This window comes from Melanerpes formicivorus, unplaced genomic scaffold (genome assembly GCF_026170545.1).
Source record: "Melanerpes formicivorus ecotype bairdi unplaced genomic scaffold, bMelFor1.0.p_v2 SCAF_4, whole genome shotgun sequence".
Classification (NCBI taxonomy): domain Eukaryota; kingdom Metazoa; phylum Chordata; class Aves; order Piciformes; family Picidae; genus Melanerpes; species Melanerpes formicivorus.
Window position 1 is genome coordinate 9,380,445 of NW_027142356.1, and position 27,874 is coordinate 9,408,318.

The following is a 27,874-nucleotide window of genomic DNA, read 5'->3' on the forward strand; positions in this document are numbered from 1 at the left end:
CATGGGCTCAACTTACAGCCTCAGGTCTCCAACAGAGCTTATTCAGAGCAGGGGTGCCACACAGAATTACCATCTCTCTCTTTACTGACCCTCAGCAACACAGAGGCTGAAGATACCTCTCTGTGCTGGCCACACATCAAAAGCCTGTTGTGAAATGTAAGTGCTATGGGGGTGAATGTTTCCAGTATCCTACAGACAATTTATAATACTATTAAATGGAGCCTGGAACTACAAAGATACTAGGCATTCAAACTGAGTGGGATGAGAACTGACTCTCAACAGAAAATAATAGCTAGAAACAAACAAAAATCTAAGGGAAATGCTTGCTCTCCGTAGAGAGAATTTTAACTTACAAGAATTCAGTAGAAAAGGCTGTAAAGATTTGACTTTCAACTGTCATTATGCAACAGGCTCTCACAGTAATCCGGGTTCAGACAACCCCCTTGTGCTAAGATGTCCCACAGACCAGAGTTTAGTTCCCATAATGCATCCTGAGCATGCAGAAAAGTAGATTTAGAAATCTGCCCTCCCCAACTGATTTCACTAAGTTTGGCTTTGGCATTGAAGGTTGGTGGGTTTTATTTTTTTTCTTCTCTTATATTTCCTTGCTATCCTACATTTCTGTACCACTCTAACTCAGATAATTTACATGAAATTTTCCCCACACCTAATGTTTCCTTTCTGCTGCCCTATTTCTACCTTAGAACTGAAGTTAGATCCCTAGATTTCCATGTCTTCAATGACAGCTCACAAGATAAAGCTCTACTATTCTTAAATGAAGCAGAACTAATTCAAAGCAGTGTATATAATTAATCAAAATAGCTAGCAGTGCAATATTTAAAATAACTGGGGGTTGCCTGGATTATAGCAACATTATTAGCATGTGATTAATAAGCAGTTGAAGTATTACATTTGCTACACACTTGCCAAGTTATTTTATCTTTCTTTAAAGTTAGGTGGCAAACTTTCAAGCCATAGTTAGGAGATTTGCTTTATTCAGTATTATGTTGTTAACCCCACCAGCTGGTCAAACAGCTGAGGGAACTCACACAACCATATGGGGGGCCCATGTTTCTCTCCTGGGAAATACTTGCCTTACTGAATTATGCAATGGTTACCAGCTTCTATCTTGCTACAGCAGGATTAAAAATCCTCATCAAAATACTTCATAGACAACCTGTGATTGGTAGGTCTTAAATTTAGTGTTAACTTATGTAGGAAAAGAAGATGACACTTACTTGAGGACCAGGCTGACCCTGAAAAACAAGAAAAAGAGAAGGTTATAGAAAGTTATGACAAGGAATAACTCCTTAAATAGTAGCAAACAGTTACAGCACACTCTAAAAAGCAGCTGATAACAAAAATCCAGTAACTGTATTGAAAGTCAGAGTCTGGTTTTTTATGTTTTGAATGTTTTAATTCAATCTGATGAACTTTCTTGCAATTAACTGACTCCAGAAATAAACTACAGTAATATATCCCTCGGCCCACGTTTGAGAAACTTCATAGTTTTTGATAGAGCAGTTCAGAAATGATAGAAAGGCCTAATTTAATATTTCTCAAGTGAGAAAGAACCTACAGATGCTGAGCATATTTAGAAGTAGGCATTGGGTGCTTATTCTCTATTATAGGTCACCCTCCTATTTCAGGGAGGTGCTAATTATTGCCTATTGAATGAATAAAGTCAGATACCTGGAGGTATACAATGCTGGGCAAACAACAGTCTTTGCAATTGCTGCAAGCACCATACTTTTAAGCAAATATAAACCAATATTTAAACCAACAGGTCAGCAGTAGATAACCCCTTGCCAGTCAGCACAAGAGGAGGTAGCTGACACACTTCCTCTCCTTATTTATCATCATCACCTTTGGACCACTCCTGGACAAATGGAGAGGCACCTTTTGCAGAGGAAGTTTGTGCATCTCTTATTGCTGCAAGCCTCTTTACCAGGCAGACTTCCCACCACTAAGGTCCCTAACCTAGGACCTCAGGACCAGTGATAACCATCAGTTATGCTTCCTTGATCATTACAAATTGTTTGCATGAAACAGAAATATATTATGAAGGAGTGTAGTAGCTGTGAGTATGAACTACAACCACTCAGACAATCAGCTCAAACTGTAAGACAGAGAGAAATATTTGTGTATTTCTTCCAATAAAGATAATTCCTTAAACTCACAGGGATTCTAATGTTTTCACAGAATCACAGATTAACTGTGGTTGGAAAAGACCTTTGAGATCATCAAGTGCTTTGTAACACTACAGCATGATTTCTGCTGAACTGAAACTAAATTTCCCTCTATTGAAAGAAAACTGAGCATGGAGGCTTCTTATAAGCTGCTCACTGTAGCTAGAAGGTATTGGTACACGGAGTTTAAGCTTTTCCATCTGAACATCAGGGAGCACATTGTTATTGTGCAGGTAACCAAGCACTGTGGAGTCTCCATCCTTGGAGATACTCAAAAAAGCCCTCTGGACATGATCCTGGATGCGCTCTGGACGGCTCTGCTTGAACAGAAAGGTTAAACCAGATGACTTCCAGAGCTCCCTTTCCACTTTAATCATTTTGTGATTCTGTGTGATTTTAAGAGGGGAGAGGTGAAAACATTTCTACTGAGAACTGTAATCTACAAGAAAAGTAGGAGAATTTTTTTTTTTTTGGTAACTAATAAGATTTTGGGGGTGCTAAATTAAAAATGAGAAAAACATATTTTAAGTAACATGCAGGTTTTTAAAGGTCTCTTAAAGATATGTACAAAATATTGGAAACAATGTTCCAGAGGTAAAACACAGAATTATTGTGGCTATCTAAGCCTTACACTGAAGGTTTCCTGAAGCATTTCTTCTTGTGCATGCTGTAGTTTTGTATTTGTTCCTTACAACACTGCACTACAGAGGTTTTCAGGCAAAACTTTGCCAGTTCTAATATGAAAAAATTTTTTCTAGATGGGTCAGCTCTATAAAGTTTTACACATCACACTGGTTTAATTAGCTTGATTGGGACTGCTCAGCACTCAGCCTTTACCTCAATCTTCCCATCACAGCGGGTTTTAAGCTATTATATGCTATATCTGGTCCTAAGATCATCAGGAATTGCTTAGTGATTGCAGTACTGGGCAGCCTGTACATTAGATTTGTATAAATTAATGAAACTGAGACCTATGCATGCAAACCTTCATATACAAACTCACAATATGTTTGTCTCCCAAGTTTATCTGATATTTCAGTATATTTTGACCTAATCATTAAAGACTGTCTCCAAGACACATATGTGCGTGTGTGTATATATATATATATATGTATAAACAGCTTTAAGTGAAAATCCTGAAATTACCAAAATATTTCAACAAAATCTTGATTTAAAGCAGCAGAAAGCAAATAAACAGGAATATACCTATACTTTAAAAAAAAAAAATTAAAATGTTTGAGAACTGACACTTTTGTCTTCAATCTAACTGAGATGTATATGTTACTAAGTGTCCACATGGTACACGCTACACATATGTTACAAGGGACATACACACATAATACAAACATGCCCTGAACTGAACGACAAGGATGGAATCATGATCCCATGAAAGTGTTTTCTACTCTCAGTCTTACCACTTTGCCTTTTGATAGTTGGGCATTTATAATTACTCTTTTATCATGCCTGCAGCACAAAGAGAGGAAAGCTGGAAACAGAATTTTTATAGGACAGTTATTTTTTCCTGGTGACACAGAAGTCTATGAGATAATGGGAAATGTAATAGCTGCATTACTGTTAGTGTATATATGCTGTCAAGAGTGCAATTGTGTTGCATTTAACTGTAAATGTAGGTGCAGGAATACAAAAGGACTCATAGCAGGATATTTTTGTCCTCTTGGCTCTGAGCTCCTTGGACACCAAAGGGTAGTGAAGGTAATTATTTTCAGGATCTTTTTTTTGTTGTTGTTTCCAGTTCTTGCATGATTTTTGTATACTCTTAGATACTCCTTGCCCAAATAGCTACTGCAATTACAGTATAATTTCCCCTTCTCACTTAGGAGCTTGTAAGTGACACTAACCAGAGGATGTGGAAAGCATTGAATTATGGAACTCATCAGATCTGCTTGCAAAAGTATCACTAGAAAGAGGCATCATAATACCGACCCTTTTTTAATAAAGGGTGATTCTTACACAACAACAGTTTGAAGCATGGGAGACAAAAAAGGGCTGTTCCTCTTGCCATTTCTCATTTTTGTATGTTGTGAAAGGCTATATGAGTCACTTCTGTGCTCATCAGAAACCCATCTAACATGAACACAAACTGATGTAACTGATTTGAGCAAACTAATGCTTGTTAACATCGAAATTTGTCTCCAGCATTGCTGAAGTCACTCTGGCTTGCTGCTCTGCAGATGGTTCCCAATGTGTTTTTCTTCTGGATTAAAATATTTTAGCTGGGGGTATTTATCTGAATGTAAGAAAACAGAGTGAAAATAATCTTCAAAAAGTGGAAAGTCAACGTTTCTCCATCCCCCTCCCCCCCCCCCCCCCCATTAAATACTTTTTTTATATGAATTATGCTACATCAGCTAAAATTGATTCAATGATTGTAGCTACTGACTGTCTCTCTTTGCACAAATCTGCAGATCAGTCCCAGTGCCAATAACTGATCAGGCATATTTTTGTTTTCAGCAAAATCTTCAACAAAATTTTCCCCTTCTGTATTCCTAATTACTGATGTAAGATGTTATTTTGTAGGAAAAAAGAGGGCAAGTCTGATAGTCTGTTCTAACAACAAAGATGGAAGGTCTTTTATATTTGATAATTAATCCATTCCTTGCAATTTCACCTAATGTTACTTTCTGGCATGTAAATAACACAAAAAGAAAAAAAGTGTATATGGTGTAGCTAAGTGTAGCAGAAGTCAACAGGTAAGCTATCCGCCTTCTAAAGAGGAGATGGCTAAAGAAAAAGCTTATTGACTAGAGGCTGCAAACATTACAGAAAAGTTACTTAATAGCAGAAAGAGACCTCAAGGAGTACAAGAAAAAGTCTCAAGAGAAGAAAATGGAAGCTGACGATACAAGTTAACAAGCTGAGCTTGCAAAGGAAATGAGGCTTGTAGCAGATGAAATGACAGGACAGAAGAGAAAAGATGTATTCAGGGTATCGGAGAAAAAGGCTGTCCTGGAAAAGGAGGAAGAGAGAAGGAGCAAAATCAATAACATGAGAAAGTGCAGAAATTGGATTTTCACACTTTTTGCATTATTTAAATCTTTAAAGAGTTGAGACCATACATTTCCAGGTTCATACATCCCAATATATGGATAGAAAAATATATACACAAATATATTTAGAAATGCACTGTATAAAGCATTGTATAATACAGTGCCCATTGGAATGGGCTGCCCAGGGAGGTGGTGGAGTCGCTATCACTGGAGGTGTTTAGGAAGAGACTGGATGGTGCTTGGTGCCATGGTTTAGTTGATTAGATGGTGTTGGATGATGGGTTGGACACAATGATCTCAAAGGTCTCTTCTAACCTGGTTGATTCTATTCTATTCTATTCTATTCTATTCTATTCTATTCTATTCTATTCTATTCTATTCTATTCTATTCTATTCATTAAATAACACCTCTGAAGAGAATATCTGGGAAAGCATAAAAGTGCATTTAAAATGAGACATGCTCTAATCAGACAGCTCTAATCAGTCTACAACATCCAGACAGAGAAATTAAAATGCAAATATGAAGAACTTGTGGAAAATAAAAGCAGCAAGAGTCAAAGATACACAGTCAGAAAGAATATCCTGCTGTTTGAGAAGCACCACCAAACTACTATTGTGTTCTCTGGAGAGAGCACCCCAGCAGGAACATCTGTCCTCCAGTCTAAACCAGATAGAAAATTATTGGGGAAACAGGAGTAGCATGTCTGTTCTCCATTGCCTTGGATAAACACAAAAGACTGAAACAGGGTTTTTGGCACTCTTGGTAAAAAGAATATCTATGCTATTGAGGTCAAAGCAAGTTATGCCAAAGGAAGCCAATATGGTGAAATGTATATTAATCACATGAGTAATTAAAAAAAGCAAAGCGGGTATAGGTGCAAGACCTAAATTACACTGGTTTTGAACAAATCACCTACCAGCTTTCCATCCATACCAATCGGACCCTAGGATAATCAAAAGTCAAAACAAAATGGAAGAGTTAAATCAGAGGAACACTGAAGATGAGGAAAAATACACAGACTTGGGGGATACTGTGGGCTTCAGAAGATGAATAACTCTGTCAGCAGTTAAATGCAACGCCTTAAAGATATTTTGAGAGTGAAGGCACAGAAAAGAAACAACAAAAGAAGCAGACCTAGCACAGAATTAATAGAAACAGCATGGTGGGAAGTAGCAATAGCTGGAGTTTAACAAAAGACAGGTTCAACGTGCAATGAATGAATTGTTAGTTTGGCAAATCACAGTGGCACAACATAACCAAACATATGAAATAACGCATCTGGCTTGTGTATTTCTCTTTAAATAACTGGGAAAACAGAACAGGCAGCCTATTTACTGAATGCTTTTATCAGATAGTTGCAAGATGAAAAGAGCAAACAATCTCATAACTAATCTGTATTTCAAACAACATTCTGCTATGATGGTTAATAAGAAACTTTAGCTCACACAGTTCACTGGGGTACTAAAGATCTCCACTTATGCATTGGCCAAGAAATCCTCTGCCTTATTCTGCTTTATTTATTATTTTCTTTTTTCCCCCTTGGGAAACGTGGAATGGGACTTTACAAGTTACTTATTTCCTTCAGAGTCCAGGGATTGATTCCAGTTATTTGGATGCAAATTCTGGAAAGGATTTAACATGGATGCACACTCAGTAACTGGTTTTGTACTAACTGCAAGTTTAGATGATCAGTGGAAAGGACTAAAAAAAGTTGGATTAATTGTCTCTTTGATGTTTAATTGCTACATCTTCTGACAGATGAACAGGCAAGTTATTTTTCACCAACAATAAGAGCAGGCAGAGAATTTGTTTCTGCCATTAAATTCCTCTTTTATGCTGTAACTCTGAGTTGTCAGGTCATTGTCCCATGTGAAAGAGACAGTAGTTTATGTCTGCTGGAGAGAGGTTTTCCCTTAAATTGCCTTTGCTAAGCATGTGGCCCCCTAGGACTGATGGCTCACACTGCTTTATTTAGATTGTTGCTGCTGAGAAGACAGCACCTAATATATTTGCTGGGTTTATGTTGACCCATTTTACCTTGGCTGTTTTTTTCTCTCTCTTTTCTGGGTGCTATTTTGGCTTGTGAGAAAAACTCAAAGTTTAGTCTAAATCAGGGCTGCAGTGGTTCTGTTAACCTCTCTCACCCATGATGTATGTTCCTGCCTTCGGCACTGTTACTAGGAGGTGCTACAACCATAGAAAAGAGTCAATTCAACCATCCATTGAGAAAGGAATAAACACCATGAAAAAGGGCTGCCATATCAGCCTTGCCAGTTCCCCAGCTATGTGTCTTCTCTCAGCCTAGACCATGGATTCTGAAAAAAAAAAATTGCAGACATAGCATAAAAGAGGACATCAGCTGGATGTACATACTGTAAGACTCAGGGGTTTTGGTAAATTAGTAGCTTTCTAAGAAGCCTGTGCAATAACCTACTTGTCAGATCCTATAACAAGTTACTGGGTCTGGGAACGCCTGCAGGAATAAAACCTCTCACATCTCTTTCCCTTCAGCTCTTGCTGTGGTTTCCTGTCACATCATGAGTAGATGACATGCTGAGAGTGTAAAGCAGGTCACCAGTATCCTGGCTATCTGCATGACCACTGCATTTGTTGGTTTTGTTTTGGTTTTTGGTTGGTTTGGTTTGTTAGGTGCTAGGAAAGTTTGTGCCTGTTGAAATGACCTACAATATCTTTCAAAGTTCTGTCCTAGTATCCAATACAGAAAGCAACAGTTTCCAGTGCATTAACAGCACAGCTTTTGTTACTATGCATCCCCAACACCACTTGATGTCACAGCACTTACTTATTTTCTTATAGTTATTTAGTAAACTTCTAAATATGGTATCAAACACCCCAAAACATGAGACAAGTCTGCCTTTCCAAAAATTTTCTATCACTGGGGTGCAGGATAGTTATCTAGCAGCATTTACACACACAGTCTTTTGCAGGAGCAACAAAAATGAAGGCTGAGCTTTAGCCTGGCTATCAATACATTTACTTCTAGAAAGAAAACTACAGATATTGCAGTTAAAACACTCAACAATAACATCATGATAAATATATAAAGTTCCCCAGAGGGCTGAGTGGGCCAGCAACTAAATTTTACTGTTTGGTCTACTACAAGCTTAGCCCAAAAGATTTAATTATTCTGATGGTGAATGAATAAAGAAAATAATTATGCAAATGTTTGTAGAAGGAAAAATTTTTAAGGGGTTAAACTTGTTGGCTTAGAGTGACCAGCAAATAGCTCTTGCAGCTGTAGCAGTGCTTGTGTTTTGCACTGTTTTCTGGGAATGTTTTTTATAACAGCAAAAATAAAAAAGGAAATTAAATTCTATTTTTGCACCCATACAATGGTAGACATTTTAACTACCATTAAATTTTTGCCTGCTCTTTATCTATGCTACATAGCTCTTGCACTTGAATTAAAGGACTGTTTGCAGCATCGTGGAGTCTCACTAAAGAATAGCAATAAATTCCCAGTAGGCTGGAGAAAAGCACCTGCTCACAATGAAAAGTCTTCCAGGATTTGCTTCAGTGAATAGGAGAATAAAGAAAAATTTGCTTGAGACATGCTGTCCTGCAGCAGAAAAAAAGATAATCTCAGAAGAGGTCATTCTTGTGAAAATCAATAATATTCTTTCATTATAAAAATACTAAATCTTTAAGAGCTAAGCATGGTAATTTCCTTCTTTCCTGTAAGACATCTTTCAAGTCTGTTGGAAAGAGAGAAAATCTCTCAAAACATGGAAACAACCAGAATTTCCACAACTGGTACAGGGCTGGGTGAGAAAAATGAATTGAAACAGTACATAGGGTTACTTCAGGATGCAATGAGAAAAGTCCTGTGAGTGACAACATTGATTTAAATACACCACACAACTGCACTATAAGTTTCCTGGAATACTCAAAGACATTTTCACTCATTTTGAAAGACTGACTTCAGACTATAGTCTGTCTTTGACTTAAACTTGATTGTCTCCAGAGCTGCATGCTCTATATTTCAAGCTGCATTCTGCTTTGTTCTCCAAATAACTGCTACTACAAAGGAGCAAGTAATTTTTACAAGTCCCAAATACGTGGTTTTCTGTAACACAGTGCCTGTAAAACACTTCAGAAAACTAGACAAGACAATGAATCTTGAAAGAGAAAGGGCTGAGTGGGTTTATACAACCTCCTCATCATGTCTACAGACGTGTCATTCTTCATAGTGAGGTGGTGAGACACCAGAACAGGTTGTCCTAGGAGGTCATGGATGCCCCCTCCCTGGGCCAGATTGGTGGAGGCCTTGAACAACCTGGACTAGTGGAAAGTGTCCCTGCCCATGGCAGGGGCGTTAGAACTAGGTGATCTTTAAGGTCCCTTCCAACCTAAACCATTCTATGAATCTATGTACACCAACTGTTTGTTCAATTACTGTAGATAGTACAAATAGTGTGGATGGTGTTCCTTTTGGACTATGCATTTTCTTTCTAGATATTCACTACCATTTTAAAATGTATGTTATTGCTATACATGTGCTTATAGTAATACACATATTTTAGTCCAAGATCCTAAAGAGCAAAGGTGTTTGCACAGTAGATGCTTTCACAAATAAAATCCACATATTAATAACAATAATAATAACAAGCACTACTAGCCTAATATGGACAGAGACAAAATATGGGAGGAAGGGGAATATGAGTTTCAGTTTGGTTTTGCAAAAAGTAGCTTCCATTTCTCAAGAATATTGTAAATACAACATTTCTCCAAGAAAGATATTTTCAGCTTGATTTTGAATACTACATAAAGTAAGTTTTCCATCTTCTTACAGATCGGTTACTCTGGAGGTAAATATTCTAAGAATTTTAGAAATTATTGCTAAAAATTGAGTATGTAAGCAAATGCCTCAGAAACCCTCAGTTTTGCTATCAAAATGCTAGCCAAGGTAAAATTACCTTAGGTAACTTTAATGAAATATTATTTTCTATGGGAAATTGAGTGAAAAGTGAAGATAAGAAAAGATACCACATTGAGATGTACTGTGTGATGAAAGAATCTTTTAAGGGTTGGAAAAGAAGGGGACCTACAAGAAGGTTGGAGAGGGATTATTTACAGAAGTCTGTAGTGATAGGCCAAGGGGCAAGGGTTTTAAATTAAAGGTGACTTAGTTGTATGTTAGGAAAAACTTCTGCCCCATGAGAGTGGTGGACCACTGCAATAGGGTTGCACAGGGGGTTAGTTGAGGACCATTCCCAGAGATATTCAAGCTCAGGCTAAACAAGGCTGTGGGTAACCTGATCTAGTGGAAGACATCCCTGCTCACTGTAGAGGGGTTGGACTAGACAACCTTTGGAGGTCCTTTCCAGCTTATACCATTCTATGATCTTCTTGCTCTAAACTTCTCCACTCATCCTTCAGTAATGGTTTTCATTTAAGGAATACTCAACAGAAGACTGAGTTGTGTACCAGTAGATACACCATAAATATAAACTTTACACAGTGGAGACCACCCTCTAGCTAAACAAAGTGTTTGAGGATTATTTTTGTTTATTTTTAAATAAAATGGATGCATGTATTTTAACAGGGCATGATTTTGGTAGGTTTATATTCATTGGAAACGTGAAGAGAAATATATTTTTCACAAGCACATTCTCTGTGGAAAGAATAAGGAAAAAATGTTGGCCTTGCAAATTACTCCAATTCTAGTTTAGTGTATAATTAAATTACAAGTAGTCCAATTATCATCTCTAAATGTGTAATGATTTCTCAAGCTTTGGTGACTGTTTTTCATGACTATTTTCTGAATTTCTGAAAAAGTTCTCTCCTAGTGCAGATCATAGGTGTTTGAAATGCTCTGAATACACAATTAATATAGAAACATCTGCATCTCAGAGAGAGAGAGGTGAATACAGAAACTTGAGCCTAGCTCCAGTAACACCATGCTAGATTGTGTTTCAGCTTACTGGAACTTCATGGAACAAATAAATGGCTGAAGCTATTTTAACATTTCTCATAGCCAGTGTTGGCCCAACAGATAAAGCCAGTGAGATATAGCAACGACATTGCTGAAGCTGGCCAGCATACAAGTATTGTCTGGACTCAGTTTGAAGTGCATTGAATTAAAAGTGACACATTGATGTTAGTAAGAGTGTGATTTGGCACTTAGTTATTAAAATAATTAAAAAATTATATAATTAACAAAATCACATTTCAAGGTACCCCCAGTGATGCTTAAAAAGTTTTTGGATCACACATTCAGCAGTTCTGAAGTAGACTATCACAGAAGGATTTCAGAATTCAAAAACTCTTATTTTGATAAAATCATTTGACTAGATTATTTCACATTCTACAGTAAACTTTGATTGTTAAATCATTCCTTACAGCTCCCTGAAAAATCTCGTATGTCAATATATATAATAGGATATACAGAAGAAAGCAGAAATCTACCTTCAAAACAGCTGTACAAGCTGTGTGACAGTTACTGTCAGACTGAGTTAAAAAGTACTTATATGGAAACAAACAGAGAAAAACCAAAACCAAACAACAGACCCTATTTCAAATAATAGATTTGTAAATTATCCCCACAAAGTGCATGTAAAGTGAAAGGTGACACATGACCTTTTCAAATCACCTATTCTAGCTCAGGATTGATAGAAGTCAAAAACCTCACATCTGTTGGGCTTCCTCATTGTGCTATCATTAAAATGATGGATCACTGTGTCACTTTTTTTCTCTTCTTGGTTAATTACAGGTTAATTAAGGCTGCTGTTAATTATGTGTAATACATTATTCCTAACAAGGACAGAGATTATAGATTCCTACTAAGTCAAATGAGAGCTCATTTTAGTGAACTTTTGTTTTAGAGCTTAAATGGGCAATGAGTATGATAAAATTCATCTGCTAGCTAAATTTCTCCTACTGATGAAACATAATTGGTTCTTTTTCACTGCTGGAAGTGATTGCTGTTTAGAGCAATGTGAGTGAAAAAGCCCAGGTACAGAAGTGACTTGCTCCAAGCAAAAAAAAAAAACCCAGTGCACTCAATCAACCTCCAATGAGTCTCTTTGGCCAGCAATCAGGAGATTACTTGGGGGAAAAAAAAAAACCCACAACAAAAAAAGAAACCCAGAAAAAACTTTACTGTGAAAAGAATGAACTACAAGAGTACAAGAAAGATGAGCTGAGACTTCTGCATAAAACCCCTTTAGCACAAAAAGCAAAATTACTGACAAAGATGAATGAAACACTACAAAGCTCTTTCAAAGAAGTCCATTTCAGAATATCCTGAATTCTGCACTCAAGAAGCTCACACTAGCTACTACCAGAGACATAAAACTCAGATATAAGGATCGTCACCTGGAGATTACAAAGTAAGTATAAATGTATTTCAAGGTAGGGATTTACTTTTAAAGGAAGAAGGGTTTTTTTTGTAAAGCAACAAAATTCACAGCAGTGTTAGGCTGCTTAATCTTTTTCACCAGCACCTTATGGATCCCTTCTGAACTGTCACGAATTTTTTCTCGTTCAGCTTGCAGAAAAGATACCTTGCTTCTCCTAGACTTGGTCAAAATATTGATGCAAAATAAACCATTCAAGTTTTGAAGTATAACCCTTCTCCAATGTACCACAATTCTTATTTCAATGGGAGTACTATGTTCCATTAAAAAAAAAAAAAAAAAAAAAGAAAGAGAGAGGGTAAAAAAAGGCCTTGAGCAACCAGGTCTAGTGGAAGGTGTCCCTGCCAGTGCTAGGGGGGGTTGAATGTAGATGATCCTTAAGGTCCCTTTCAATCCACACCATCCAAAAAAATAAAAAATCTATGAAAGCAAGCCCCTAATAGCTTCACCCTGTAATTCCAGGAATCTCTCATTTATTTGCAAGCTGTGTATTATCTCTCTCATCCAATCTCCTGCAAAAGTTCCTTTATCAAACCAACAAGTATGGTTTGGAAGCACGTAAGAGACTCAGAAGCAAGGTCCTGACAAAATGTGAAGAATGAAGTATAGCAGCATCACAATTAAAGATCCAGTGTGCATCTCTATCAGCCAGAAAAGTTACACCATGCCTAGACTATGCTCTCAGTATTGACACCTTGGTTCATGAGCATAAAAGTATTTAGAAGTTACTCTAATTTATATTTTAAACCGCCTGTGGAGTGTAGTGCCTTCAGTACATAAAAATATGCAACAAAGACATGTAAAGCAATGAGCCAATGGTAATACCAAACTGCCAAGCAGAACTGGCAAGAATTTTACATGCATTTTGCTGTTACACAAAAGGAAATGTTTGCATTTCTTTTTAATTTTTAGTTTCTCTGACTTTCAAGAAGCAGAAGGACCTGTGACTTGCAGATATGATTTTCACAGTGTCCATGTTAGCCTAAATTAGATAACCAGTAATGGAAGGGTTTGGAGCACAAGCCCTATGTGGAGAGGCTGAGGGAGCTGGGGTGGCTTAGCTTGGAGAAGAGGAGGCTCAAAGGGAGACCTTATTGCTGTCTACAACTACCTTAAGGGAGGCTGTAGACATGCGGGGGCTGGTCTCTTCTCCCAGGCAGCCAGCACCAGAACAAGAGGACACAGTCTCAAGCTGCACCAGAGGAGGTTTAGGCTGGATGTTAGGAAGAAATTCTTCACAGAGAGGGTGACTGGCCATTGGAATGGGCTGCCCAGGGAGGTGGTGGAGTCACCATCATTGGACATGTTTAGGAGGAGACTTGATGGGGTGCTTGGTGCCATGGTTTAGTTGATTAGATGGTGTTGGATGATGGGTTGGACTCAATGATCTTGAAGGTCTCTTCCAACCTGGTCTATTCTATTCTATTGTATTCTTCTGTATTCTATTGTATTCTTCTGTATTGTATTCTTCTGTATTCTGTATTCTATTGTATTCTTCCGTATTCTATTCTATTCTGTTCTATTCTATTCTATTCTATTCTACTCTACTCTACTCTACTCCAGAAGTTAGATGATCAATAATGGAACAAGATGAATGATGGACAGTTTACAAGATCTTGAAATAAAACAGAAATGACAGGTACAGTGTCTAAAACTTTTCCTTGGAGCAACATCATTCTTGGTGACAAGATTCCTAGCTGAGAGCCCTACATACAGTCTGAATACTCTAATAACTCCTTTGCAATTATAAGATAAAGTGGTTATGTCTTGAAGTAAGAAATTTGGAGGAAGAAAATTTGTTTAAAGTTTGGCTATTCAGAGAGAGGCTGAACTACGGGAGAAAAGAAAAAAAGAAGTGCCACATATGGTAACAATAACAGAGTACAAAGAGTTGTGTGCAAGAAAAATTATAGTCACAGCTTTTCAAAAGCATATTTCACAGCTGAAAAATAATTGCCAAGATGCTGCTTTTTTTTTGTTGTTTGTTTTTTTTTTTTTTTTTAAAAAAAAATATTTCTGTAGGAAATCTGACAGGCAGTTTCCTGAGGTGCAGATGCATTTTTAAGTATCTGAGCACGACTGCTCTTCCTTTTGAAATATAGGTATAGAAAACCACCAGAAAGAACTAAGCAGACCAAACTTGGAGTGAAGTCTCCTATAAAGATTGTAGGCAGACATCCTTCTATTTATCATGGCTAACACTGCACACCACAAATATACAGCAAAAAAAGGGCCAAGTATGACCATGAATCCCAAACTGTGAAGCACCTTTCTTGTCTTCATACATGAGGCTAGCAAGAAGATTATTTCCAGATGCTTCTCCTTCTCATCTATACATCTCATCAGCATCTGCAGCATTTGTATAGTCCTATCTACATTACTGGAAAGAAAAACTGCTACTAATGCCAGAAAGAGTAACAGCAATACAGCTGAAGTTTCGATGAAGAGTAGAGTAGTGCAGACTCTTCTGTTTTGGTTCATTTTAAACAGATTATTTAGTACTGACTTACATTGTTTACTGTACACTAAAATTCCAACTGTGAAAAACCTAACTGATCCTCAGGAAGAAGAAAAATAAAAGGGAGGAAGGGAGGAGATGCAGGAGAGGGAGGGAGAAACAGGAGGGAGGGAGAGAGAAACAGGAGGGAGGGAGAGAGAAACAGGAGGGAGGGAGAGAGAAACAGGAGGGAGGGAGAGAGAAACAGGAGGGAGGGAGAGAGAAACAGGAGGGAGGGAGGGAGAAACAGGAGGGAGGGAGGGAGAAACAGGAGGGAGGAAAGGGAGGGAGGGTGAAAGAAGGAAAGAAAAAATAAAGAAAAAAGAAAAGAAAAATTAAAAGAAAGGAGAAAGGAGGAAAAAAGAGAGAAAAGAAAAAGGGGGGGGGAGGGAAGGTAAAGGAATAGAAAAGAAAATGACAAAAAAGGTAACAAAAATTTGTAAAATGAATCTGCCTAATCTCAGCAAAGTATGTGGTGAGTACAGTGAGGTGAGAAACAGCACATTATAACTACCTATTGTTAAAAAATAACCTATATTGAAAAGGTGACCTTTAATTGCTTACCCCCATATGCTTCACCCATCTATAAAAGCAGTGGTGTAAAGGGTTGCAGGACTGCATGTTTCCATAAAAACACTACACTACTGAATTCCATCATTGCTCAGGTACTTGAACACAAGGAACACACACCCAGATCACAAAGTCTCTTCCATTCTACCTAAAAGTTCCTGTTTCTTGAAGACATTGGAACTTCTATATCCATAAATAGAAAGCACATGGCTAATTCATCAACGCCAGCATCACTGTGTGAATGTATTTGATGTGGTTGGTGCCACGTTGATGAGAAAACAATAAACTGTGAAAAATGTCACTTCTCAAAAATTAGCTGGCAAGCATTCAGCAGGAGATAGATCGTTGTAACAGCTGTGTCAAAATGACTTTGATGAATTAGAGTTTTATTCTCCTGGAATAATTCTGAAGAATCTGTCTCCTCACACCACTATGGAAGCAAATACATTTGCTCACAGAAGCCCCACTAAAGAACAAACTTTCTTGCTACCTGTGTTTTGGAGGTTTTAAAGAATATAAAGAAAACTAAGTTTATTTCTATACAGTTAATCTCTTATTTGGTTTCTACAAATCTCTTTTCAGGGTGGAAGATGTCCATTAAGGAAAAGCAGCCTTTGGAAAATAACATTATCCTGAAGAACTCACCATTAGAAGCCAATTTTTAACCTCCCTTGGTGGAACTGTCAGCTTTGGAAGCTTAGCAATACTTGAAAGCAGGTATGTAAATCAAGTTTTGCTTCTATTAGGAGAGAAGAATCTGACCAACACATTCCTTTTATCTGCCTCTAGAGGCACATTTTTGAAAGGGGCTCCCGGGGAATTGAGAAAAAAAAATACAGCTGCCATAGTGATACTCCCAACAAAAGAGATCAAAGTGGATAAACTCCATAAAAGAGAACAGTTGCAAAGAGTTTAAAAGAGAACAAAACTAAAAGCCAAGATATTGAAGCATTTATAAACACACATGTAGATAAACCCCTCACACATCACATAGTCAAAGAAAGCTTTGTGTGAAGAATTCCAGGATAACCAAAATGCTAATGCCTATACCTAGTCCTAGTCCGTAAGTGCAATAATTCCACCTGGGTGACAACATAAGAAAGAAAAACCAGACTAGTGGAGATGCACCTTATTAAATGAAAAGCTTAAGAAAGCCCTCACCCTTTTTGGGTGAGTAACCCCTTAAGGACCCTTGAGTGGAAAGGTTTCCTCTTTGCAACTGCATGTATATTTTGGGTCATCTTTCTGAAAGGGATATTACCAAAACTTGGGAAATGTGTAGTATTATATTCTTGCCTCACATCCTAACTAGTCATTTAATTTGGTCCATCAGAGTACTGAGTAACTTATGATGGGAATAGATCTCCATTTTGAGTAGCTACTCTGACTGTTTTGTCAGTACCTCTGTGACATTCACTCAAGAGCTAACATCAAAGCATTTAAAGAGGAGGGAAATTCTCACTCTTAAATTAAAACCAAAACAAAACTGTTATCAGAGGTAAACAGATGCTTGAAAATGCAGAAGCAACAACATATTGGCTACCAAAAGATTTGAGGGACCTAGAACTGTGTTCCTGAGTGAGGATATGGAGCAAATGACAGAGGAAGAAGAAAAGGAACTGCAAAAATGAGTCAATACAACAAAGCAGACATGAAGAGGAAACTTGGTGCCATATGGTCACCCATTACATGAAGCTTCTAAAGGGAATTTTGATTTGCTTGTAACTGGCTTGCAGAGGCTACTGAGAAGATGCTGAAAGAATTTTGTCATTTTAATGTAGAAACTCGGCAGCAAAGCTGCTTCAAACTACTTCTTGTAGGTGAAAGGATATGTTTAGGTCCAACTTCCAAACAACTCCTAACAATTCTTTTTCTTTTATGTCAGATTCCCTTTACAAGTCTTTGAAATTCATGTGAAAAGATGCAGAATTTCTTTTGAACTGAGTTTTTTTTTTTGTTTGAGATTTTGGATTGTTTGGTTTTTTTGGGTTGTTGTTGGTTTCTGTCTACATTTCCATTTTTTTGTTTGTAACATTTTTTGGGTTTTTTTTGTTTGTTTGTTGTGCTTGGTTTGGTTTTATTTTCAAGTTTTGGGTTTGGGTTTTTTTAACATTGAAGAACAAAAGCTTATTGACACAAAACCTTCCTACTGAGCTAGTGCCTGTTTTCCCTTTCAGGCTATGTAGGGAAAAATACTATGTGTATCCATGTTCATATAGCTGCTTTTTGAAGCTTGCCTATCTAGAAACAAATTCAGAGATTTTCCTGTTTTGATTCTGAAATCCCCTTGTTAACTCTGGGTAGAGCCAGTGTCTGCACGGTCAGAAATAAATCTTTCCTTGACAACTGCTGCACAAACAAGCACACTCAACCAGCAAAAACATTTGACCAACAAAACACAAGTTACTGAAATCAGACTGACCTACAGTATACATCATGGCTACCCCCAAGCCAAGAAAACTTTCAAATCCAAACTTTTCCTACCTGCATCTTTCTAAGGCAGGCTGTGGCAAGTCATACATGCCTATCACTTGTTTCCTAATTTCAGTGAAATTATACGAGCTAAATTGAAGTTCACCAGAGCTGAACAGGTGAACCCAAAGACAGGATACAGCTCAGTAAAACAGTTTTTAAAACCATAAAGCATTTACCAGTCTCATTAGTTCATTTCATCCCAAAATCTCTAGGCTATTCTTTTAATTTCTGTGGGTCCACACATGAATAAATCCAAATAAAACCTTTTCATTACTTTCTTCTGACATAACTGGTTTTCAGGATTATAAAAGGATTTTTGCTGAAGCTGGTGACAGCATGAAGAACAAAAATGTGTTTCTTTGCATTCCCATCTAGGGAGAAACAACTTGTATGTGATGGCAATACCAGATTACACTTTACGTGCCCTAAGGGTAGAGACCTAAAATGAGAGATCTCCTGTCCTATGCAGAGTGGATTAAAAAAAATCAGGATAATTGATCCACACAGCTGGAAGTGGAACCATTGAGGTCATTTTCTCTTCAGAGACTAGCTAATCAGTCAGAATACCTGAACAAAAACCACAGGCTTCACTCAGGAGGAGTATTCCTGTTAAAAAAAGGAATCTAGAGTTGCACTTTCCCAAAGTCTAGAAATGCAAATATTGCATTATGCATGACAAAAATTGCAGAAGTTTTGGATGTTATTTTGGGAACATTTGTATCTAAACCTTTATTTTTACCTATGCTACCATACGTACCATTGTTGACAACACCCCCTGAAACTAACTGCATACTGCATGCTAAGATGATTCCTGTTGCTGGAGGCCAAAACAAATATCCATGTCTGATACTGCTCAACTGAAATATGAATTTTAATGTAAGCCTTAAACTCCAGTATAGTGATACCATTTCTGTTTCATAAGTTTGTGTACTGAGAAATAAAGAACTTCCTTAGCACCCACAATTTGTCTCCTCATATCCCTTGGCATAGGTCCCCATTCCACTTTGGCCTCTCACGGTAAGTGCTACTTATTTTGGAGATTGATTCTCTGAGTAAGCGCTATTCATCATGAACAAAAGTAGAAGAATATGCCCTTTCCTTCTCTTATCTCAGTTGCAATTGATCTGGTAAAATGAGGAACAGTCACTGATAGAATAGAGTGACTTTAAACAATTTCCAAATTGTTCCTGGTTTTACTTCACTTACTAAGAATTCCGGCCTTCCAAACATAACCAATCAGCAGTTTATTTTAGTAAGAGTATCATGTAGCAGAAAGAAACTGATTTCTACATTAAAAAAATTAATATGCTTTTCAGCTGATGAGTGCTCATGTCTGTGATTGTTCTTCATCATGCTCTTTTTGTGAGGCAAAGCAGCAAAGCATTAAATTAATCTCATTTCTATTGGGAACAGCTACTGTGAATACATAAAAAATAATGCCCAAAGACTTCTTAGCAATATTGTCCTCTGATGATTAGTACTGTGTAGATCACAATATTAGCAAAAAATTGTATATGTTAATTGTTTTACCTTAAGCCAAAGGGGGGGTAGAGGGGAAGGGAAAATAAAACCCCACCACATTTTGTGAGGGTGATTTATGATCTGTATCCTACACAGTCACAGAAAAAACTTCCAATTGACATTCCACACTGCTTATATAAATCTTTCCTACCAGACAAGTATGTTTGCTTTCAGGAATTGTTTTAACTAATCTTGATTTCAATACAGACACAGGGAACTGAGAAAAGGAAAACAAGGGCACTCCGAACAACCCTAGTGTTTACCCTCTGATGAAAGAAACAAGACTGCACACTAAATGCACCCATCCCAAAGATCCTCAGAAAAGGAGAAAAATATTTTATGACTTTGTTCTACCTCCTAATTTCTGGCATTAAGAAAAGAAACAGAAAAACACAGAGCTGAGAATTATCTTAGCTTGATAAACACTAGACAGATAATTTCTGGTGTAATTATTGGAGAATGCTAAGCAGTATGGGGCCCACATACAGGTATATGAAAACTTCGATTCCCAGGAGAGAAAAAAGTTTCTCATTCAGCCTTATAAGAAGATCCAGTTCAGGTGTTCATCTGCTCCAGATGTTCCTCTGTTTGTGTCAACTCCTTCATAAAATGGGAGCTGAACACTAAGTGCAGGAGGGAGTGTGCTTGCAAGCAGGCTTCAAGAAACCCCTTCCAACCCTGCCCTTTCTGGGTATCACAGAGTCCAAATATCTAGTCTAGTGATTTGGGAACAAGTTTTCATAACGAAATTTTACACCCACTGACCTCAGAAAAGATTCAAAATGAAGTTAAACTCCCACATAGGAACATACCTAAGGGAGCTGTATGGGTAGTAAATTTTTACATCTCTTTCAGCTATGTCATGAGTTCAGATGAAAAATCCAACGTGAAAGAAAATGGTGCATGATATTTGCAACTCTTCTTCAGGGTGAAGGAATTACTGATAAGAGAATTCTTGGAAGATGATTTGGGATTTCCCTTCCCATTTGTGACACATAAAAATAGTAGTTAGTACAAGATTTCTACTACAAGTGATTTAACATTTCCTTTGAATCTCAAAACTCCTTGTGACTAAGGGACAGCTGAGGCAAGTTGCAAGACACAATTTAACTACCAGTAGCTGCTCTACACCCACATGTAATTGTCAAACAGAAGCTGAGAAATGAGGCCTAGAATTACCACTGGAACACAAAATTTTGCTCCAAGACAGTTGGCTTGATAAATAAAGCTATTTCTGTTAAACTGGAGAGTTACAATGTTGTGAGGAAATGACTGGGAAGTTTCAAGTGGTGTGCTGAATGAAAGGGAAGTAGGGATGATTTTGGGTACAGGTCAAGCATTTTTAATGCCTCCTAAAGCATAAATGTGAAAATCGTAACTGCAGCCTTCTGAAAGCTGCCTGCTTAGCTGCCAAGCTAAACTCCACGAAGTAACATAGAGACCAGAAATTTATGTATACTGTCAAATAAATGATAAACCAGATTAATTAATCTATCTACTTACACATGTATTAGTATGGGATAGGGTAATTTTTAAAGCTGCAGAGAAAAACGTTGAAAAGTACATTTTATTGTTAAGTTACTAACTGCTTGTCATCAACTATAACTCTGTTTTTTTCTGATAGATATATGGGGAGTTGTATCATTTGGAACTGTCAGCTATGAATTTAAACTACACTGATTCGCACTAGCCCAGAGTATACTGCCATTATGTGCTCAGTCCTCTTCACACACTGACGTCCAGAAAGGGCCATGCAGGGACCTGGGTTTGGCAGTACAGAAGTTCTCTGCCCATGAATTCAAGATGAAAATTGCTAATTTAAAGAGGGTCTTGGTAGATCCAGCAGATGGTAACAATTATCTGTATTACTAATCATACATAGAGGTCATTTATTATAATGTTGTACTAGTATTCTTCTAATTTTCTACATCCTTGTTTGTATTGCTGTGCAGAAAATGGACTGAATTAATTTAGAAAGTTTAATGAGTTTAAACCAGAATATAGTACGTAGGCAGGCATTTAGTGCAGCACAAGTAATTTTCTTAAGTCACCATGTGAAGTTTCTACTTTGGCTTATATAAAACTATATTTTATGATTCCAAGAAGCTGGGAAAATGTAGAAATATCCTTTGACATTAGTGGCTTTTGCAGATGAGGCAGTTGTTACCTCACTGTCACAGCCGCAGATATAGAATAGCTTGGGGCACTCTGAGTGTCCTTCAGGGAGCTGCAGAAATAAACACTGCCTTCTCTTATTTATGTGCTCAGCATTACATGACTGTAACAGATGAAAGGATTCAGCCCATGGTTCATTCAAAAAAGAATTGTGGTTACTGCTGAAAGAGTGGTCAGGCATTGGAACAAGCTGCCTAGGGAAGTAGTAGAATCACTGTCCCTGGAGGTAGACAAAAAAAACATGTAAACATGGCACTTCAGGACATGATTTAGTGGACGTGGTAGCATTGGGTTGGTGGTTGGACTGAAGATCTCTGAGGTATTTTCCAACCTTAGTGATTCTATGACTCTATGAAAATGGCATCTGGTTTATAAGAAGCTAATGAACATGTTCTGATGAGTAGCTTCAGCTGTCATTTGTGACAGAATTATCGGCAGCTGTAAGCTTAAGTAGTCTCAAAATTTTCTGTTATGAGCAAGTTTTATGGGTATCTTCAGTCAGTGCAAAAAATAGCACAGAAAGGAATTAAACTGATGAATGGTATTGCATATAATTTATAGATCCAAAAGGTCATTGAAAATATTAGTTTGACAGACATCATTACAAAGGCCACAGTTTTTCCATAGCCATGTGAATTTAGAAACTCTCCCACAATTTGTAAGAAAATTGGAAATTTATTTGATGATTATTATTAGTATGTCCTCAGCTACAGGATTTTTCTAAAATATTAATGTGCTTTTACAGCCTTCTTCTAGTTCTCATGGCACAGAAGTACTAAGTCATACTTAGCAGCAAGTGTGTGTTGTGCCTGTTTAAACTGAAGCATGCATTTGCTACCTGTTGAGGATTCTAGATTGTATTAAGGAGAAGTTGGGGGCAATGTCAGGCTGCAAGCAGTATTTTTACAGCTGCTTGTTTTCAAGGAGGGAAAAAAAGCCTCAAATTGTGCCAGGGGGGGTTTAGACTGAACATGAGGAAAAAAATGCTTTACTGAAAGTGTGGTCAGGCATTGGAACAAGCTGCTCAAAGAGGTGGAGTGACTGTCCATGGAGATGTTAGAAAAAACACCCAACCATGCAGACATGGCACTTTGAGACATGGTTTAGTGGCCATGGTGCTGTTGGATTAATGATTGGACTCAGTAATCTTAGTAGTTTCCTGGTGAAACAATTCTATGATTCTGATACACTATGTTAGGAAGATTTCTGAGGTGCTGCTCAAGTTATCTAGGAATAGACAATCTGGCACACCTTGTAGCTATAGGCCTATTAACCAATGCTACAACTGCAAGGAAGTATGGTATAACTCACTTTTTTAAAGAGAGGACTTGACCTCTTACCTATCAGGATATTAACTGACAGAATGTGTTTTTGATAGCGCTGTTAAAAACTGTAATTAGGGCTATATCTGTGGTTTGATATCAAGGTAAAATTCACACCTAACCTGGATGACACCACATCTCTGCCCCTTCTGGTCTCCCCAATTCAAGGAGCATAAGGGAAAACTGCTAGAGAGAGTCCAGTGGAGAGTCACTAAGATGCTGAGGGGAATGGAACATCTACCTTATGAGGAAAGGCTGAGAGACCTGGGCCTGCTTAGCCTGGAGAAGAGAAGACTGGAAGCCTGAGTGGGAATCTCATTGATCCTGATCAATATCTAAGTAGTAAGCATCAGGAGGATGGAGCCAGGCTTTTCTCAATAGTATCCAGTGACATGATAAGGGGCAACAGACACAAATTGGAAAAAAGAATGTTCCACATAAGCAGAAGGAAAAATTTTGAGGGTGACGGCACTGAACCAGACTGCCCAGAGAGGTTATGGAATTTCCTTCTATGGAGGCCTTCCAAACCTGCCTGGATGCATTCCTATGCAACCTGCTCTGGGTGTACCTACATTAGCAGGGACTTTGGACTATATATCCAGAGGCCCCTTCCAACCCCTACCATTCCATAGTTCTAGCACAAATATGGCTTGAAAACAGCCATAGTACTATCCATCATTTAGAACAATCAATTCCAGTATCTGCAGCCAACACTGAGTGATAGATTTGACAGATGTATCCATAGAAAAGATTGAAAGCATCGTTTGCCTACAGCTGAAGAAAGCTGGTTTAGCTTCCTGTGTGAAAGTGGAAGTGAATTATCTCCCCAACTATTACTCCTGCAGCGCCTGGCCTGACTATAATACAGAAGTCCAGCTTCTGTGATATGACTGTAAGACTGGTGTAGAACGCACAAAGACATCTAGAGGCTGGCTGTAATAGCTTAGGATTGCAACCCATGTCAGCTGAAGCATGCTCTTGGAAGACTCACTAAGAAATGGCTGGTATGCAGAGTTGCAGTGAACCATGGCAAGACTACACAGAGTTCCAATTTCTTGCAATTAATGTATTAATGGAAAATGGTTATGTGAAATAAGGAAAAAAAAGGTCTAAGGACTTAAGCTCATCCTGAATAGTAAATCGTTTCCTGCTGAATCTAAAGCATGGACATCAGCTGGCAACTTTTTGGAACAACAGACAAGGGGTACATATTTAGAAACGAAGAAATCGGTAAACCCAGTAATCTTGTGAGATGGACAGTGACCAGCTATCTATTTCAAGAAAGCAGAGGATTCTCTCCACTTATTGAGAACAAGCAAGTAGTTTGAGGCAAATGGATCAACTGAAAACATCATTTCTCCCAAGGTAATCACTTCTACCAGCACTGAAAATAAGGATAAAATATGTAGAACTGACTAAACAAATTTTGAGATTCCAGATGATTTGCATTTGATGTGTATTTGAAAACAAAAGAAAGTAAAACCTGGAACAGTTACCAATGCTTCACTACCAAACCTCAAACTTACTGCAAAAGTTTTGCTGGTATAGGTTTAGGGCATCACTTTGGTTAAATGACAAAAAAATAAAGGTGGTCTGTAAAGACATTTGCTGAGAAAAGGAAATGCTGTAGAGCAGGAACCTTCTATAGGATCAGCAAGCCAAATCCTCAGGGTAGGGTTAGGAGATGATATAGCCATTCTGTGAACCTAGACATTTATATTTCACTACAAATGTGAAAAAGAGGAGAGCTGACCAGCTACTGGAATACTACAGCTGTTGAAGAAATGCTTAATACTGCCACAGGCTGTGCTTAATTGTTGATGAAAAATGTTATCTTTGGCCATTTCTTCTCTCTTGATTATTTCAGTTATATCTGTTTTATAGCAACAGAGCTGCCATAGTATCTGAGGTTGAAAAACTTGCTGTGCTAATTATTGCACATTTGCATAGAGTCCTAATGTAACTGGAGAACCAGCAAAAAATGAAATGTGAAGTAGTGTCAAAGACAAAGCCACACAGAAGGACAGTCAAAAGTCCTTATCCAATTTCCCATAACAGTAGTCTTCATGTTCTTACATCCCAGGGCTATTTCTTCAACCTCAAACACTGCCATTTCCTGTTCTACCCGTAAATCTCTGTAATACAGGAACAGAAAGGAGACTGAGGGAGCATTGGATACTTCCTACAGCAACCCGAAATTCCTTACATATTGGGGTAACAGTTTGTCTTGTGGTATATGGAGACACATGTTTGCAGGTGCAAAAATCTGGTGTGAAGACATCTTCTAAGCTAGAAGGAAGACTAAAGAATTGAAATTCTCTACTTGTTGTCCTAAGCTTTGCCAGTTTATCTTCATCATTCAGCAGTAAGAAAGGCTTTCAAGAGTTAAGAAAATTTGAAATTTCACTTATTTAATGTAAAAGATCTGTATTTCAGGTTTGAGTAAATGATGGTTTACAGTTAAAGGAGAACAACCTCCAATTTAGGCATATCCTTTTCTGCAAGAAAATGAAGAACAAGGATGTACAAAGCAATGGGATTTAATGTAAGGCATATGGTCACCTGGAGCAGCCACAACAGCTCCTAAAAAGTCTTGTAAATGCAGCAGATGCCCTGCAGACTGACATCATGGAAAGATATAAATTCCCCCAATCTCCTCTTTATCAAGCAAAGCTAAACAGGCCTCTTCATATTCTAAGTCTTCCTTCTGAACATACTGCCGCTTTACCACCACATATGCAACAGCTTACAGGATGATTTACTTGGTTGTTGAGCTTGATCTCTACCCAAAGTTGGGCAAAGTAGAAGAACAAACATTCTCAATCTGCTTCAGTTTTTCAATGTAAAAGAGTAAATAACTTCTAACCACTCAATCAACTTCTAAGATTCCAAGTTCTAGCATTGTTTCTGAAGTGATTTTGCTATACAAATTCTGTGCCACAAATGTTTGTGTTCTCAAGCTCTAGTTTTGTGCCCTCTTTTGTTTTATTTAAGATGATGTGATCACTGCCTGCTATATAAAGCTGTTAATCAGTTTAAAAAGGAGATGTGACAGTGTACATTTTTTATAGTATTCACTTTGTCTTACATAATGACCAATTAATTATGGTTTTCTAAACCCCTTAATGACTGTAAAAAGCATTTTTACAAATATATTAACACTAAAAAGAAAGGCAAGAAGAACCTCTACTCCTTATTGGACCTGGAGGGGAACACGGTGACTGAAGACGAGGAACAGGCTGAGGTCCTGAACACCTTCTTTGCCTCAATTTTTAACAGCAAGGCAGGAAGAGTTCAGGACGAGTGGCCTCCTGAGCTGGGTGATGGGATTGGGGAGCAGTGTAATGCCCCGGTAATCCATGAGGAATTAGTTCGGGACCTGCTGAGCCACTTGGACACTCACACGTCCATGGGACTGGATGGGATCCATCCTAGGGTGCTGAGAGAGCTGGCAGATGAGCTGGCCAAGCTGCTCTCCATCATTTTCCTCCAGTCCTGGCTCACTGGTGAGGTCCCAGATGACTGGAAACTGGCCAATGTGGTCCCCATCCACAAGAAGGGTCGGATGGAGGAACCTGGAAACTCCAGGCCAGTCAGCCTGACCTCAGTGCCAGGGAAAGTGATGGAGCAGATTATCCTGGCGGCAATAACTGCACACCTGAAGGATGGCCAAGGGCTCAGGTCCAGCCAACATGGATTTAGGAAGGGCAGGTCCTGCCTCTCCAACCTGATCTCCTTCTATGATCAGGTGACCCGTCTGGTGGACGTGGGGAGGCCTGTGGATGTGGTCTACCTGGACTTCAGCAAGGCCCTTGACACCGTCCCCCATAGCAAACTGCTATCTAAGCTGTCAGCTCGTGGCTTGGACTGCAACACTCTGTGCTGGGTTAGGAACTGGCTGGAGGGCTGCGCCCAGAGAGTGGTGGTGAATGGTGCCACATCCAGCTGGCGGCCAGTCACCAGTGGCATCCCCCAGGGATCAGTGCTGGGCCCCGTCCTCTTTAACATCTTCATTGATGATCTGGATGAGGGGGTAGAGTCAGTCATCAGCAAGTTTGCAGATGACACCAAGTTAGGAGCAGATGTTGGTCAGTTAGAGGGTAGAAAGGCTCTGCAGAAGGACCTCGACAGACTGGACAGATGGGCAGAGTCCAATGGGATGGCATTCAACAAGTCCAAGTGCCGAGTGCTGCACTTTGGCCACGGCAACCCCATGCAGAGCTACAGGCTGGGGTCAGAGTGGCTGGAGAGCTCCCAAACAGAGAGGGACCTGGGTGTGCTGATCGACAGCCACCTGAATATGAGCCAGCAGTGTGCCCAGGTGGCCAAGAAGGCCAATGGCATCCTGGCCTGCATTAGGAATAGTGTGGCCAGCAGGAGCAGGGAAGTCATTGTGCCCCTGTACTCATAGTATCATAGTTTCATTCAGGGTTGGAAGGGACCACAAGGATCATCTAGTTCCAACCCCCCGCCATGGGCAGGGACACCCCACACTAGATCAGGCTGGACAGAGCCTCATCCAGCCTGGGCTTAAACACCCCCAGGGACGGGGCCTCAACCACCTCCCTGGACAACCCATTCCAGGGTTTCACCACTCTCATGGTGAAGAACTTCCTCCTCACATCCAGCCTGAATCTCCCCACCTCCAGCTTCATTCCATTCCCCCTAGTCCTATCACTACCTGAGATCCTGAGAAGTCCTTCCCCAGCCTTCCTGTAGCCCCCCCTCAGATACTGG

The 27,874-nt window shown here is 38.7% G+C and overlaps 1 protein-coding gene across 1 annotated transcript in view; it reads right to left on the minus strand.

The window, feature by feature from the left end:
* The window catches only part of COL25A1 (collagen type XXV alpha 1 chain), a 348,081-nt gene that overhangs the window by 125,823 nt on the left and 194,384 nt on the right, over positions 1-27,874 (minus strand). Inside the window, exons 6-7 of the mRNA XM_068136899.1 lie at positions 6,115-6,141; positions 1,239-1,256 (exon numbers count right to left, since the gene is read on the minus strand). Coding sequence (XP_067993000.1) covers positions 1,239-1,256; positions 6,115-6,141 — 45 coding nt within the window. The remainder of the gene's footprint in view (positions 1-1,238; positions 1,257-6,114; positions 6,142-27,874) is intronic.